The sequence below is a fragment of the Cornus florida genome, unplaced genomic scaffold (assembly GCF_030987335.1).
Source record: "Cornus florida cultivar Cherokee Brave unplaced genomic scaffold, ASM3098733v1 CherokeeBrave_3.0.0_Hap2_Chr06, whole genome shotgun sequence".
Lineage (NCBI taxonomy): Eukaryota > Viridiplantae > Streptophyta > Magnoliopsida > Cornales > Cornaceae > Cornus > Cornus florida.
Genome location: NW_026775576.1, coordinates 78,437,936 through 78,453,889, shown reverse-complemented (window position 1 = coordinate 78,453,889; position 15,954 = coordinate 78,437,936). Strand labels below are relative to the sequence as shown.

The following is a 15,954-nucleotide window of genomic DNA, read 5'->3' as shown; positions in this document are numbered from 1 at the left end:
CTACTGGATTTATAAAAATATAATTATATAATTTCTAATTATATAATTTATCATTGTCAAATTTTAAGGCTTTGAAAATTAAAATTTAATAATTTTCAAAAAAAATTGAAAGGAATCCATTGCAAGTAAAATAATGCATTAGTGTGTGTGCATGTCTAAACTAAATGTAAGTTTATATTTATATTAAATAAATATAATATTCATTTATTTATTAATTTTAATTGTTTATAATCAAAATATTAATATTTTTGGGGCATTTTTATGCTAATAACAAGAGAGAGAAAGTGCTAAGATGTGTAAGATGTGTGTGTTTGTAGTTTGGATAAGGATATTTTTGTCCAATGAAATTTAGTTTATGCTATGTTTGGCAGTTTTGAAAAAGTGTTATGAATTTTGGATTGGAAAATATTTAATACAAATCTCTACTAAACTTATTCCAATCTCAAATTCAAGACATCGATTATGTGCTCTCAAACATAATATTAGTTAAGATGGTAACAATTTCGATTTCTTATACGAGCTTTAATTCTAACTGAAGTTATATTTGGTGGTACTGAATTGATGCTTTGAATTTGAAATTAAAAAAAAATTAGTACAAATTTTAAACTAAATTTGTTATAATTTCAAATTCAAAACACTAATTCGGTGCTCACAATTTATAAGTGAAAAGTCAAAGTAATATACCCCAACTTTTTCATAACCTCCGGGGGCATAGATTTTAGGATTCTCAGGTCTGGACCTCTGATGTTTGTTGGTAGGTCTTCTCATGATGCCATTCTTTCCTCTTTTATGATTAGTTTGTGCTCATTGGACACTTTACTAATAAATAATTTAAAATAAATACTGTAGTTTTTTTTTTCAAATTCCATGCACATACAGATATAGTCTATTTCTCACCATTACTCGTATACGCAGTTGATCTAGACTCATTTGTGTGTGTGTGTTTGATGCGCCTAAATGAGAGGATGAGCAAGTGAAGGTGCCCATTTTGTGGGCTGTCACTGTTAAACAGACTGTTGGTGTGATTGTAGCAATCTTTTGGTGATCCGCTCCGCCGTCCAGGCCCTAAGGGGTCACAACGGCTACATATTTGAATTTTTTGGTGGACCAGTGTTTCTCTTCAACTGCAAAAGGACCAAAAACTCCTTCTTAATGAAGCATATTGGATCTTACGGCCCAAAAAAAAGCCCATAATTGCTATAAGTCGTCCTTATCTACGAAAAACGTGTCCCTCTCTCTTGATCATCCTAGTGAGGTTTTTTTTTTTTTTTTTTTTTAATTCAATTTTTTATGATTTTATTTTTAAATCAAGGACTATAACTTACTGTATTTCATCATAAATGTCTTAGAGTTTAAATTTTCATAAAGACAAAAGGGGGTGTGTGAATTTTTTATCAAGATAAAAAAATATATTTTAAATAATTAATTTTATCTTTTGTTATTTTCCCTTTACAAAGACTACTTGACACAACTCATTACCTTATTAAAGGTCTTATTCAAGTTATAAAAATGCTAGGGCAATGTTGTGGGGCCACAACCCCCTTCTCATAATCGGTGTAGTTACTATTTCTCCAAAAGTTATTTTTTATTATTATTATTTTTTTCTGGTAAGTAAGTTTCTAAAGTTTACCTAAAGTTCTTATGGCTCCCACAAGTAGGCATAAATCTAATTTTTGGTGTTATTTGGACCTACAAATACCCTAAAATTATATTTTGTATCCTTGTTGAGAGTCCTTTCAAGATTTATTAAAAAGGAAAAAAGAAAAGTTCATATTTTTTTTTCATTGATAAAAATTACATACTCACATACCCACTTTTGCTCCAATAGAAATTCAAACCCTCAACCTTTATTTTAAAAGATGAAGAAATACCATCGGTGTTGTATAAACTATCAAGATTCCATGGACTCAATTAATTGGGCTAAGCTGATCAGTGGGCTCAAAAGTCAAAACTGTAAAAAGGCAAAGGTCGGTAGTCATTTTAGTCATTTGACCTAAAATAGCAGGTTTAAAATTTCAAACCCTGATGGCGTTCAAAATCTATAGCTCAACGGTCATCACACACAACCAAAAACGCTTCTCTTCTTCCCTCCCTGCAAAGCATTGAATTGAAGGCTCTCTCTCTTTCTCTCACCACATACTCTCTCTCTAGCAAACTTTTCTCTTAATCAGATCTCTCTCTAGCAAACTTTTCTCTTCATCAGATCTCTCTTTCTAGAATCATGAAATCAAACACAGAGATCTCAGAGAATCGATTCTTGGGGAGCATTTCAGCCTCATCCATCCGAAATTTCCTTCCCAGATCGGTCTCTAGCAAGAAAAAGATGTACTCAGTTCGTACAAAATCGAAGTTAAACAGTGAAAACATGCCACCAATCGATCCAAACATTCAGGTTGAGAACATTCCACTTTCACCTACTGCACCTAAACAATTACCGTCTAAAATGGAAATTTCACAGAAAGAAATCACCAGATCAGACGGTCATGAAGAAGCGCCGATGCCTCCAGATCCCCCAGTCAAGGTATGTAACACTATGAGATTGCAATTCCTTGACGTTGTTTGAAATTTTGCAGTATTTATACAATAATTGTGCGTGTTTGTGTGTGCGATGTGTTGTTTTATAGGTCGTAGTGAGGATTAGACCTACTAATCATCATGAAAGAGAAGGAGATCGGACGGTTAGGAAGGTTTCTGATGATTCACTATCGATTGCGAACCGAAAGTTCACCTTTGATTCGGTTCTCGATTCGAATTCAAATCAGGTTCTGAACTCAGTTTTCGCTTTCCTTTGTCTGCGAGACCACATTTTTCTGTACTTAAGTCAGACCATGTTTGGTTTCCGGAAATTTTTTCGATAAAAGAAATGAAAATTTTGTATCTTACTTTACACTTTTATATCAAACTTTCAATTTATTTTCCTATTTCCTTGCATTTTATTGGGTTTGAATTGGGATTTTGATGTATAAGTTGTTGTTTCTTCTACCAGGAGGATATATTTCAGTTAGTTGGTGTCCCTCTGGTTAAAAATGCATTAGCTGGTTACAACACATCAGTCTTGGCCTATGGACAGGTACTCATAGATTATTATGTTGTAGCCATTTTTTTTAGATTCACATTTCTATTAAAATCATATGATTGTATGTACTCTGTGAAATAACTTCTGATGAATTCTCAAACTAGACTGGAAGCGGCAAGACTTACACAATGTGGGGTCCTCCAAGCGCCATGGTTGATGGTCATTCTGTCAGCAGTCATCAGGGCATTGTTCCACGCATCTTCCAGATGCTGTTCTCCGAGATTCAGCAAGTAGGTTTTATTTCTTAATCTGGGCAAAACTGAAGCACGAAAATTGTTTAAGTTAGTCACTAATGATTCTGTTTTGAGTTATTAGGAGCAGGAGAATTCGGAAGGTAAACAGATAAATTATCAATGCCGTTGTTCATTCCTTGAGGTATGCTTGAATTTTTTTCCCCTCCAAGTGTATGTGCTTTTCACTTTACATGTATAAAAGTTTATTAAGTATATTTTGATTTGTTATCACAGATATACAACGAACAAATTGGGGATTTACTTGATCCAATCCAGAGAAACCTAGAGGTGGAGATTACTGTCCTCATTTTTAACATCATGGGTTACTTCAATCCGTTTAACGGTACTGATGGCTTGACCTAAACTGCTGCAGATCAAGGATGATGCCAAAAATGGACTTTATGTAGAGAATTTGACTGAGGAATATGTAACTAGTTGTGAAGATGTAACCCAAATTTTGATCAAGGTGTGCATTAGTGTGGATTCTAAATTCTGTTATACACAGATAATTTTTATGCTCTATATTGTTAACTTCTATTTTGATACAGGGTCTTTCAAGTAGAAAAGTTGGAGCAACAAGCATAAATTCAAAGAGTTCACGTTCCCATATTGTGTTCACGTTCATCATTGAATCCTGGTGCAAGGTAATATTGAACATCTGAGTGCAGAATTGCCTTCGATTGCTATTACAAATTGTTTACTTTTTATGAATGACATTTTTGTGGTGTTTTTGTCTATCTGAATACCGCTTTAGTTTCATGTTTAAAAGAACTGTTTGTATATTCACATCATTCTATCCATCATCCATGTTCATGCAAAAGTTACCATTTTTCACTTTGGATTTAGCATTTTATCAAAATCAGCAACAAGCATAAATTCAAAGAGTGTTCACATTCCTGTATTGTGTTCATGTGCATCACTGAATTCATGTTTGTGTTTATGTGAATATAGTAATTCAATTTCTTGTTTAAATGAATTATTTGTATTATTCACATCACTCTACCCATCACCCACGTGGATTTAGCATAAAATTAGCGATGGGCATAACTTCAAAGAGTTCAAATTCCCATATTGCTGCATCATTGAATCCTGGTTATCGAACATTGGAGTTTAGGATTGCCTTCAATCGCTATTAGAAGTCATTATTGAATTCTGGTGCAAGGTAATATTGAAAAGTGGAGTTTACATTTGCCTTCAATCGCGCTATTAGAAATGATCTACTTTTAATGAATGATGTGCAGGGTAATATTGAACATTGGAGTGCATAATTGCCTTCGAAATTTATAATTGCCTTCAATAACTATTGGAAATGATCTACTTTTTATGAATGATATTTTTCTGGTGTTTGTATGAGTATAGTACTATAGTAATATAGTACTATATTTTTCTGGTGTTTGTATGAATATAGTACTATAGTTCCATGTTAATGTGTGTGTATATTTTATATTCACATCACTCTAACCATATTCATGTAAGAAGTTACTATTTTTACTTTGGATTTAGCAATTTGCCAAAATTATTGTCACTTTTGGGTATGGTAGAGTTAGATTCACCATCAGTGCTGGTATTTTGATGAACTGTGAAGTCTTATGTTACACCTATTATTTTATTTTTGTGACAAAGTATTTTGATTCACCTATTACTATTTTTACTTTGGATTTAGCAATTTGCCAAAATTATTGTCACTTTTGGGTATGGTAGAGTTTGATTCACCATCAGTGCTGGTATTTTGATGAACTGTGAAGTCTTATGTTACACCTATTATTTTATTTTTGTGACAAAGTACTGTTTATAAAAGAAACATTTTTTTTTAGCCCATAAATGCCATGATACCATGATATAGTTAGTTGAATTTGCTATTATAATTCTGTTTGTTCTTTTTGATCTCTGTTCATAAAGTAGAAACTTATATCCTTGAATGGGAAGATTTCTTATCATCACAATTATTATCATTCAATCGCTCCTTTTACCACATACATGTGCCTTAATCACTGTTGGTTCTGATATTGTACATTTGTATTATGCCACAGGGTTACTCATCAAAATGTTTTGGTAGTTCAAAGACAAGCAGAATCAGCTTCATTGATCTTGCTGGACTGGAGAGAAACAAGCCTGATGATGCCAGTAGACAGTGTGTAAAGGAAGAAAAAAATGTAAAGAAGTCCTTATCACAGCTTGGGTATGGTGCCAATCTCCTTAATAGATCTTAAAAGATATCATTGTGCGAATTTGCAACACCTCATGTCTAGCTGCTTTTAAGAATAGTTTATAGCTCAATACTACATAGTTGTTTTCTGTAACTAGTAGTAGTGAACAAATTATAGTTTGACTAACCTACTGCTTCTTTTTGTTATGGTTTCGTTAATTTGGCACAGGCACTTGGTAAATTTCCTTGCTGAAGGAACACAGTCCAGAAAACCTGAAGACATTCCATATAGAAGTTCCATTTTAACGCATTTACTGAAAGAATCACTTGGTGGCAATGCCAAACTCACAGTTATATGCACCATCTCCCAAGACAACAAGTATTTTTCACTTTCAAAATTTTTCTGCATTATATTTATACAAACTGAATTTATACTGCTGTCAACTAGAAAATGTTATGATGTTTATGTATAGTCATGCTGAAAGCTGGTGGTGCTGCTGTTCAGCAACACCGCCTTGGATTAGGTATCATTCCTTGAAAATGGGCCTTCTGAATTCCTAATTATAATATTATGAGTAAGATTCTGAATAGGGCATCATTCCACTTGAAAATGGGCCATCTGAATTCACAATTATAATATTATAAGAGTAAGATTCTTTCTCACATCCTCCCTATCAATAGAATGGGCCTACTTGCTTGCATCCCTTTGATTAGCAATCTCCTCATTGCGCCGCAAATGCTGTATCAGAGAATTGAAAGAAGAAAAAAGAGTCATTGCCTAAAATATTGACATCAGTTTATTACAATGCTTAGAAAGATTTGATTTACCAGAATCACTCTGATATTAGGACTCAGTGTGCCAATCAAAATATTTGTCTTCTCCCAAATTTGCCCCTGAAATCTGCAGTCTTCCATATTATTCATGAAACAATGGCCATCTATGTTGAATGCAGGAGCAACGGTGAATCACTGAGCACACTCAGATTTGGACAGCGAGTAAAAACTGTACAAAATGATCCAGTAATAAATGAAATAACAGAGGATGACGTTAATGGTCTGAGCGACCAGATTCGTCAGTTAAAGGTATTTTAACTCGTCCTGCAAGTATAGGCAGTTATAATTGCATTATTGAATTGGTGATAATGAGTTGGTGAAAGTGTTTTTTTTTTTTTTTTTTTTTTTTTTTTTTTTTTTTTTTTTTGTATTGTTTTTTTAATTGCAGGAGGAACTCATAAGAGCAAAATCAAATGTATGCAACTCAGTTGGAAGTAATTATGGATACTTTAAAGGTCAAAGTGTGCGTGGAAGCGTGAATCAACTGAGACTCAGCCTTAATCGCTCCTTGATCCTACCCAGAATAGATAATGATTCTGAGGAAGAAGTAAATGTTAATGAGGATGATGTAAGAGAACTATGCCATCAACTAGATAATTTGCATAGTTCTTATGAAGAGAATTCAAAAGATGCATCTAAGAACCAAGACTGCATCCAGTTTCCTCCTTTAGAAGAAGGTTCTGAGACAGACTTGACAAGTGAACATGACATAAGCCATTTAGAAGAAAGTGAAACTGAAGAAATTAATTTGGAGAAATCTCAGACTGAATCTCCACAGATGGGAAAATCTGCATCTGTGGTCAACCTTTCAAGTGCCCCCACCAATCCAATGACCATTGATCCAGAACCTAGAAGTACCTTTTCAATTAGTGCATGCCGTCAGACTTCAGTTCTTGAAGATCCGACATTCACTGAGTCCCCAAAAATTGGAAATACTCTAAGGAAAAGCATAGCAATCTCATCCGATTTGGCAAGTCAGAACATTGTGTTGAAGAGTTCCACGTCCAATTCAGATGTGTTGAGGCAGTCACAAAAACAAAGTGAACATGTTCAATCCTCTTTGAGGTCAAGCAAGATCTTTCCAGGCCCCACTGAATCCTTGGCTGCTAGTCTTCAGAGAGGCTTACAGATTATAGACTATCACCAACGGAATTCGTCATCAAATAAATCTTCAGTTGCCTTCTCTTTTGATCAGCTGACACTTAAACCGTGTCAGGCTGTTGACAAAAACAATGCTTCTGTTCAAACATTGCCAGAAGAGAGACCATCTTCAGATGGACCACCTGTTTCTTTCCTATGTGCATCTTGCCGACGAACAGCATTAATTGGCTCCAAAGAAGTCCACGATAGCTTGAAATCATGGATAGTAACAGTAGATGGGGAAGGCAATTTGAATGGTCTGGCAAATCAAGTGCCTAAAGTATGTCTAGATTCAAGGTTTTAGTCTAAAAAATGCACTTATTACTTCTTTTCCCTTTGTTGGACCTGTTTAATTTACTTCTTGTGTTTGATTTATTCTTCATCAGGATGGTGGAAAAGATTTTGCAGAAGCCATCAAAAGAAGAGACGAGCTAGAAAATATTTGTACGGAACAAGCAGCAAAAATTGAGCAGCTAAATCTTCTGGTGAGAATTTCTTGTCCTCTATGAAGTATGAGATTGTGCCACAACCAGGATTTAACAATATTAATAATCTGATATTTCTACAGATAGAGCAGTACAAACATGAGAGAGAACAGAATCCTACAGTAGAACATAATAATACTCTTCTTCTTGAGGGCTTGAAGAATGAAGTAGTACAAACTGATGAGTTGAAAAATGAAAAGTTTCATTCACTAGAGGTTGAAAACAAGGTTAGTTGCTGTCCTGCAATTCTTCTTTTTAACGCCTTGCATCCCTTAGATCATTCTTGCAAAGTTTGTTGTCTTTTGTTCTTATTTGTGTCACTGGTGATTGTATCAGCTTATGAGATGGGATGATAGTGAGTATCATGAGCCAGAGATCGTAGAAGAAAAATATGAAATAAAAGAAGTCAGGGAAGAGTTGGATTATGGATGCAGGAACACATCCTTTGATATGAACGAGAAGGAAGCACTTCTTAAGGAAATTCAAATCTTAAGGAGTAAATTGCAGTCATTTACTGATGTATCTCCAAACAAGTCTACTGAGAGATTGAGATCCTCCCTTTTATCACAATCGATTCAATTGAGAAAAAGTGGGGTGTTTTCTCAAGGAAACAATGAGGAGGAACTCGAGAAGGAAAGACAGAGATGGATGGAAATGGAGAGCGACTGGATTTGTTTGACTGATGAATTAAGAATTGATCTTGAGTCCATGCGCCGGCAGGCAGAAAAGGTGGAGATGGAGTTGAGGTCAGAGAAGAACTGCACTGAGGAGTTGGATGATGCACTTAAAAGGGCTGTCCTTGGGCACGCTAGAATGGTTGAACACTATACTGAACTACAGGAGAAATATAATGACTTGGCTGAAAAACACCGGATGATTATGGAAGGGATTGCAGAGGTGAAAAGGGCAGCTGCAAAAGCAGGAAATAAAGGTCATGGCTCTCGTTTTGCCAAGTCCCTTGCTGCAGAGCTTTCAGTCATGAGAGTGGAGAGGGAGAGGGAGAGAGAATTATTGAAGAAGGAGAACAAAAGTCTTAGAATTCAACTTAGAGACACTGCAGAAGCTGTCCATGCTGCTGGAGAACTTCTTGTTAGGCTCAGAGAAGCCGAGGAAGCAGCTTCAATATCCGAGGTAGATAATTCTTGCATAAAAGGGGAAATTCTAAGTTGGAAACATTGTTGCTTTTCTTCTACTTTTGAGTCTTTATTGATGCTTTTTCTCTATATTTACAGGAGAACTTCACAATGCTTCAGGAAGAGAATGAGAAGTTAAAGAAGCAAGTGGAGAAGCAAAAGAGAAAACACAAAATGGAGATGATCACCATGAAACAATACCTTGCAGAGAGCCGATTGCCGGAAGCTGCACTGCGACCCCTGTACAGGGAGGATTCTGATATAACACACAACACTAGTACCCCACTGCCAGACGATGATCAGGCATGGAGAGCAGAATTTGGAGCTATATATCAGGATCATCATTACTAAGTCAGTGGGAGTATTTTCTACTAGTTTTCAGACCCTACTTGGGTCCCCAGGAAATGTACAATTGTTGCATTCTTGATTTTCTCCTTTTTTTTCATATTTGCTTTCAATTCAATTTTTTTTAAAGGTTTGTGTGCGCTACTGTAAGTCCTTTCATTTGTTAATAAAAGTATATTTGGAGTTGCCTTTCATATTTAGTTGTTTTAGCTATTGGTATCTCATTTCCACAGCATGCAGTAGGTTAAGTTTTGGAATGCTTCATCAAATGCCGCCCCTTATGATTAAGATAAAAAAAAAAAAAAAAAAATGTGCATTTGTCATATATTGTTCTTGTTAAATGTAATATAACCTTAAATTATGTTTGGGAAAAATATTGGAGAAAAGAAATGAATTGATTTTATTTTGTGACGGTTACCTGATTAGAAAAAACATGGTTAAAAAATGGTTATCAAATCTCTTATCCTTTCCTCCAATTTCGTCCAAATTTAAAAAATATTATTAATTCTTCCAATTTGCTTCCAGATTGCCCTAAATAGGATTAAATCACTAATAAAATATTACATTTAAATTATGAAATAATGTCATTGGAATTGGCTCTATCAATGTTAGAGCTACTTCCATTCCTTATTCTAACCCTATAAGAAGGTTCAATTTCCTACTTATGAAAAACGACTTATCATCTTAATATAGTATACTCTTTTGTGACACCTTCTTCCCTACTCTCTTCAACATTATTGAACGAATCAGAGATATGATTGGTTCCATAAATGACTCCAACAGCTCCCCGACAGTCAAGATTAACACTCCAATAAAATATCTACGTACCTACAAATTTTGATACATTCTACAAATACTTACAAGTTTTTCAATATTTTATATTCTCTCAAGTCTCTCAATTACTCCTATTTAAAAACCTTCTAATATTCTAGAATCTTCCAACTCTTTTTACTCTTCACAATTTATACACAAATGTAGAATATTTGAAAATTCAACTCTACTCATATCAAGCACGCAAAATTTTCCTGCAAATAGACCCAGCATGACATATGGGTTACCATTTCGCTTCTCACCGTTGACTATAATGGCTGTGTCTCAGCCACCGGTTCACCTCCTTATGTTGCAAGCTCTTAGAAGTGACTAGGTGAAGTGCTGACATTTATGCGGTCTCCAAATGCTCTAAATCATTTAACGTCATTCGATCATTAAACCACCTTTGTCTTGGCCTTCCTAATCTACTGCGCAGTAGTTTTTTTTAGTTGCCATCATGGCAACCAGCTTCCATCGACAGAACACCGACACAGAGAGTTGAGATAATTTTTAGGGTAATGATAGATGGGCTGATAATTTTGGCCGATTAGTTTGGCATAATATACATGACAGCGTAGGCAAAGCAATTTTAACAATTAAAAAAAAGAAATAAAATAAAACCAAAAACAATATACTTATCAAATTTTAGGCTAAGTTCTTCTCTTCTGATAGTTATCAAATCTCTCTCCCTCTTAGTTTGTGTCCTTTTAAACAATATTTCTTACCACCTTAGGTTGAAGAAAGAAATAACCTTTGAAGCACATGTAATGATTTTTTCTGTCTTGTGCTATCATCCAAGCTACTATGTACATACATTTTATCATCCATTTGATAACAAGGAAGAGTTCTGTCTCATGCAACAACTGACCCAATGGCCAAACTCAATTGATCGTCATCCAAGCTATGATGCCGACATCTTGTAAAAAAGATGAAATTCATTTTAGACCACATATCAAACAAAAAACAAATGGGAACTTGTTAAATCACATGCTCAAACAATTAATGAAATGCACATTTAAAAAAAATAAAAAAATTTGCTATATGAGTTGAAGTTGCACTTTATTAGATTTCCTTATCTTTCGTCCGGTGATAATGGGAACTTGTTAGTCTAATTTCATAATCATACAGTAGAATAAAGGTATAATAGGTGGTTAGAGGGGTCGTGGAACACCAACTAGAGATTTCATATATTTAGGTCAAGGGCTGCTGAATCGAAATACAATACCCAATCGGCGACTTTCGTATACAAATTTCCGGTGAGCTTCATAACAGATCCAACCGAATGTAAACTCTCCAACGGCCGGAAAACACAACACCAACTGAAGATTTCATAGATTTAGGTCAGATGGCTGCTAAATCGAAATACAATACCCAATCGGCGCTGACAAAGTACCTTCAGAACAGACCCACTTCTTGCTTCTTTCCCGGATGAGTGAGTGAGAAAAAAAAAAAAACAAAAAAAAAAAAAGGGTGGGGGTGGGGGGAAGTAGTCTTGGGCGCCGACGAACCAATTTCAAAACAGACTCACTTCTTTCCGGTGAATGAGATATTAGAGCGAGAAATATAATAAAAAAAAATAAATAAATGAGATAGAAGAGATGGAAGTGGTTTAGTTGGACAGGCCATGTAGATTCTGTCAAGTAATCGGTCAAATACGTCGGTTGAAATATTATTTTCTTATTTTTTAACTTCTATTTCTTGGATACTATTTTTATAATTATGGTAAACTGATAATTTATGTATTTAGATGGGTCATGTTTGATCTATTTATGCAATAAATAAATGAGTGAACCCTCTACTTACTTATATTAGGCACAAATAAGTAATTAAAAACTTTTTATTAAATAATTTACTGTAACAAATATGTGATTGTAACAAAATGGGAGTGAATTAAGTATTGTAGCGCAATAATATTTTCTTTATTTAAGTCGAATAAGAGAAATGCCTTTAAGAAGAGTGAAAAAAACAAACAAACAAACAAAATAATGCCAACTCCGTAAATTAATGATGATATTTTGGCAATTTTTTTTTCTTCTGCCCATGCTTTTGTTGTAAATGTATTTTATTTTATAAACATTTAACTTATATATAGTATTATGTAACTTCGTAATAAGAATTATTTGTCCTACGTCGAATTCGGATGAAAAAATGATTGAACATAAATGGGTGAATATGTAATACTACTTCCGTCTCAAACAAAATGTCGCTTTTGGGTGACTGTTCAATTTATAAAAGTCAAGATTTTTCAAAAGTGACACTTTTTATAAGACGAAGGAATTATTACCAAATAGTTTGAATTTTTTAATAAATAAATATGTGTCAACCGGTTACAATTAATATCAAATTCAAATTATCGAATTAAGAATTTAAGTAACAAGGGTGTTCCACATTAGACCCGATAAAAAAGTATCCGGTATAAATGCCAACCCATTAGACATGTCCATTTGGGTTTAGTTATTACTCCGTATTATTATTAGTTTTTTTTTTTTTTTTTTTTGTTGGGAAAGTAATACTATAGTACGGAGTAGAAGTTAAGGGTGGATTGACGAAAATGCAAGCGGCGTCGTTTTTCAGAAAAGACAGCAGATAAAGGCATCTTCAGCCAAAATATCATATTTTCCCAGAGTTCGACACAAAACTCATTAGGGTTCAACAGATAGATATGGCGACGATGGCGGACTCTCCAAGCAGCGACTCCGATATCGAAATCGATAACAATCCAAACCCTAACACTAACCCTAATCTAAACACAGACGCATTAAACCCTACTAATCCGTCGAGTTCTCCCGTCGTTTGCCTCCTGAGATTCGGAGGCGACTCCGCCGCCGGCGCTTTCATGGGCTCTATTTTCGGCTACGGTTATCTCTCCCCCCCCTCTCTTGTATTTATCTGTTTCAGAAATGAATTCTGTGTTTGCATGTCTTTGATTTGCTGCTATTGTTTTCTTCTTGATGTATTAAAGTTCTAACCTTTACGTGACAATTTGATTTGGGGTTTCAAAGTTTCAAACAGAACGTTTTAATAATTCTATGATATCTATAGTTTATAGGGGATTTATTTATTTTATTTTTGAGAAGGTAGTGTATGTGGAAATTGAAATTCGTTTTTTTTTGGTCTTGCAAAGTAGTTTCAATTTTGGTATTCTATAGAATTTAGTTGGATCTATTAGTTCTTTGATCACGTTTGGTACGGGTTAATTATGTAGGTCTGTCAGTTCAATTTATGTCACAACTGCGTTAACAATTCTGTTGGTTGGAGTTGTATGGGGATCAGAGTTGCATGTTTAGTCTTCAATGTTTAGTCTTCACTTGGAAACTGTTTATGATCAGGGACGGACCCACGAAATTGAGGATTATTTTACTGCCTGCTATGTCGAGGTTTCACAACTTTCATTAGTAATATTGACCTCTATAATTATACTAAGCTATTAAATCTTTCCGGTTGTAATTTGAATTGGGACAATGTAGTTGTGTTACTCACAGATCTGAGGTATGGACATTATACCAACATATTGTTATACTTAATTCGATATCCGTGGGTGAAATTTTGGTAGCGTTCACATGTATGTGATACAAGTGTCTGTATACCTACGTAGAGATGCATATCTTTTGGCTTATTCAGAGAGAGGGTAGCCGTTAAATATTAGTGACTTGAAGTCAAACCTTGAAAGTAATGGGAAAAATGTTCTGTATAAAGACTCTGGCCATGTAGGTGATGTTTCATGCCTTTTGTCCGGTGCTGTTTGGGAGAATGGGAAAGTTATTGATTTGAGTAGGGCAATCACTAATTTAAGTTGCACCCTCAGTGGAATGAAATGGTTGTTGTATTCCAATTCATTAGTACCCATTAGAGGATTGTACCCTTTATGAATGAGTTTCAAGTGACCTGCATTAAAGCTTACTTGGGAACCCACAGAAAAAGAAATACAATAGAATTTTATTGTTAAATTGGGTTTGTCATACCATGAAATTGTTGAACACGTAATATACTCAACATGTTAAAATTTATTGTTTTTATTCTATATATAAAGAATGTACTGAAAAGTGTTTGATATGAACATTAGGTTCAGGATTGATTAAGAAGAAAGGCTTTAAAGGATCTTTTGCAGATGCAGGATCTTCTGCTAAGGTATGAATCTTATAATTTTAGAGTAATATGATTGGATGAATGAGATCTGTTGGTTAACGCCCAATGGTTTAGGTTTACTTGGCATCTAGCTATATATTGAAGTTCTTTATCTTACCTTTGTGATTATCAGACATTTGCAGTTCTGTCCGGGGTTCACAGTTTGGTTGTTTGCTTTATGAAGAGGTTGCGGGGGAAGGATGATGGTATGCCTTCTCAACTTTACACTCGCACTGAATACGATTGTTCCCTATTAATGCATCTTGCATTTTCCTCCTGCAGTCATTAATGCGGGAGTGGCTGGATGTTGCACTGGTCTTGCTTTGAGTTTCCCAGGTATTTAATACTTCTATTAATGTATTTTCAATTACTTCTATTCCATGACTAGGTTCACCAACTTCTAATTTATGGTTTTCATTGATTCAAAATTCCTGATGTTGCATTTTTTTCCTTTTTTCTTTTCTTTTTCACGATTCAAATATTATCTTAATAATGCTGATTGGTTAGTCAGTTTAGATATCTTGAATACGACTTGAACAAAACAATCAAGGAGCCATAGCTTCATACCTGCAGAGCCCCCCAATTGATTTTTAGGATTCCGGAGATTGAACTAAGTTAGGACGAGTTTAGGCATGTTGACGACGTAAACATGTATATATTCTTTTAATTTTATTGAAAATTAAAGAGAGGCAGGATCTTAGGAGGGAACTGGGTGAGGGAGGGAGAGATAAATTTACATGTCCAAAAGCAGACCAAAATGTCGTAGTTCAGTTTATATCCAGGATCTCCAGATTCATCTCAAGTCTCAAGTGGACCGTAGGAAATTTAATATTGGGAGTTGAATTAGCTGAGATGCAAATTAGTAATAATACCATGTAAAATGGGGAAGAAAGGGGAGGGGAGGGGGTTTGAACCAAAACACAAAATGGAAATACACATTTACATTTGCATATGTGGGTACTTTTTCCTCTGTAAATTGAGCATTGTTTTGTGCTCTATATGCAGGTGCGCCTCAGGCCCTTCTTCAGAGCTGCCTCACCTTTGGGGCTTTCTCATTTATCATTGAAGGGCTTAACAAGCAGCAGCCGGCATTGGCACTGGCACGTCCATCATCGGCAAGAATCAAAAGTAGGAATTACGGGATACTTCCTCCGTTATCGGTTGAACTTCCGAATGAGCTTAGAGATTCCTTTACTTTCTTCTGTCAATCCATTAAAAAACGTGGCAAGGGCAATTTTCGTGCACCCCAATAAACTTGTGGTGCATCAGTTGTGCCCGTTTGATCTTTATGTAGAATGTCAGTATGGTTATGAAGTACAAGGAAACTATGAATTGGATGCTTTCTATTGCAGTTCATTATAGGTTATGAAGTAATATCAGTTACCATTTATATATATGTATATATTTGTGTTGCGGAAGTTTTGCACAGTAATAGCATCAACAAAATTTTATTGGAGTAAGAAAGTGAAAAATAAGTCACTTCATTGCTATCGACACAGTAAAGGCACACTCCTAGTAAAAATATTATCGCATCCCCAGAAAAACAAAATAAAGAAGACAAATTACACAACCGACCTTAGGTTTTTTCAAACTTTTTGAGAACTTGTGAGTTTGCTCGCAAATGGTT

The 15,954-nt window shown here is 34.9% G+C and overlaps 2 protein-coding genes across 2 annotated transcripts; both read left to right on the top strand.

The window, feature by feature from the left end:
• Nucleotides 1-2,056: 2,056 nt before the first annotated feature.
• Nucleotides 2,057-9,623, top strand: LOC132312231 (kinesin-like protein KIN-12F). Its single transcript, XM_059810509.1, has 16 exons — nucleotides 2,057-2,521; nucleotides 2,625-2,762; nucleotides 2,987-3,070; nucleotides 3,181-3,306; nucleotides 3,392-3,451; nucleotides 3,544-3,597; nucleotides 3,683-3,775; nucleotides 3,858-3,953; nucleotides 5,340-5,488; nucleotides 5,685-5,834; nucleotides 6,409-6,538; nucleotides 6,678-7,709; nucleotides 7,816-7,914; nucleotides 7,998-8,141; nucleotides 8,251-9,045; nucleotides 9,147-9,623. Exons 1-16 carry the CDS (start codon nucleotides 2,222-2,224, stop codon nucleotides 9,396-9,398), a joined length of 3,702 nt encoding a protein of 1,233 aa, XP_059666492.1. The 5' UTR covers nucleotides 2,057-2,221; the 3' UTR covers nucleotides 9,399-9,623.
• A 3,185-nt stretch (nucleotides 9,624-12,808) lies between these two features.
• LOC132312230 (chloroplastic import inner membrane translocase subunit TIM22-2-like) lies at nucleotides 12,809-15,671 on the top strand. Its single transcript, XM_059810508.1, has 5 exons — nucleotides 12,809-13,060; nucleotides 14,266-14,330; nucleotides 14,461-14,533; nucleotides 14,610-14,663; nucleotides 15,333-15,671. The coding sequence occupies exons 1-5, from the start codon at nucleotides 12,865-12,867 to the stop codon at nucleotides 15,578-15,580; spliced, it is 636 nt and encodes a 211-aa protein (XP_059666491.1). The 5' UTR covers nucleotides 12,809-12,864; the 3' UTR covers nucleotides 15,581-15,671.
• Nucleotides 15,672-15,954: the final 283 nt, after the last annotated feature.

Coding starts and splice junctions, on each gene's coding strand:
- LOC132312231 (XM_059810509.1), top strand. CDS start 2,222: ATGAAATCAAACACAGAGATCTCAGAGAATCGATTCTTGGGGAGCATT. Junction 3,307..3,391: donor TGTTCTCCGAGATTCAGCAA/GTAGGTTTTATT, acceptor TTGAGTTATTAG/GAGCAGGAGAATTCGGAAGG. Junction 3,954..5,339: donor TCATTGAATCCTGGTGCAAG/GTAATATTGAAC, acceptor ATTATGCCACAG/GGTTACTCATCAAAATGTTT.
- LOC132312230 (XM_059810508.1), top strand. CDS start 12,865: ATGGCGACGATGGCGGACTCTCCAAGCAGCGACTCCGATATCGAAATC. Junction 13,061..14,265: donor GGGCTCTATTTTCGGCTACG/GTTATCTCTCCC, acceptor TATGAACATTAG/GTTCAGGATTGATTAAGAAG. Junction 14,331..14,460: donor ATGCAGGATCTTCTGCTAAG/GTATGAATCTTA, acceptor TGTGATTATCAG/ACATTTGCAGTTCTGTCCGG.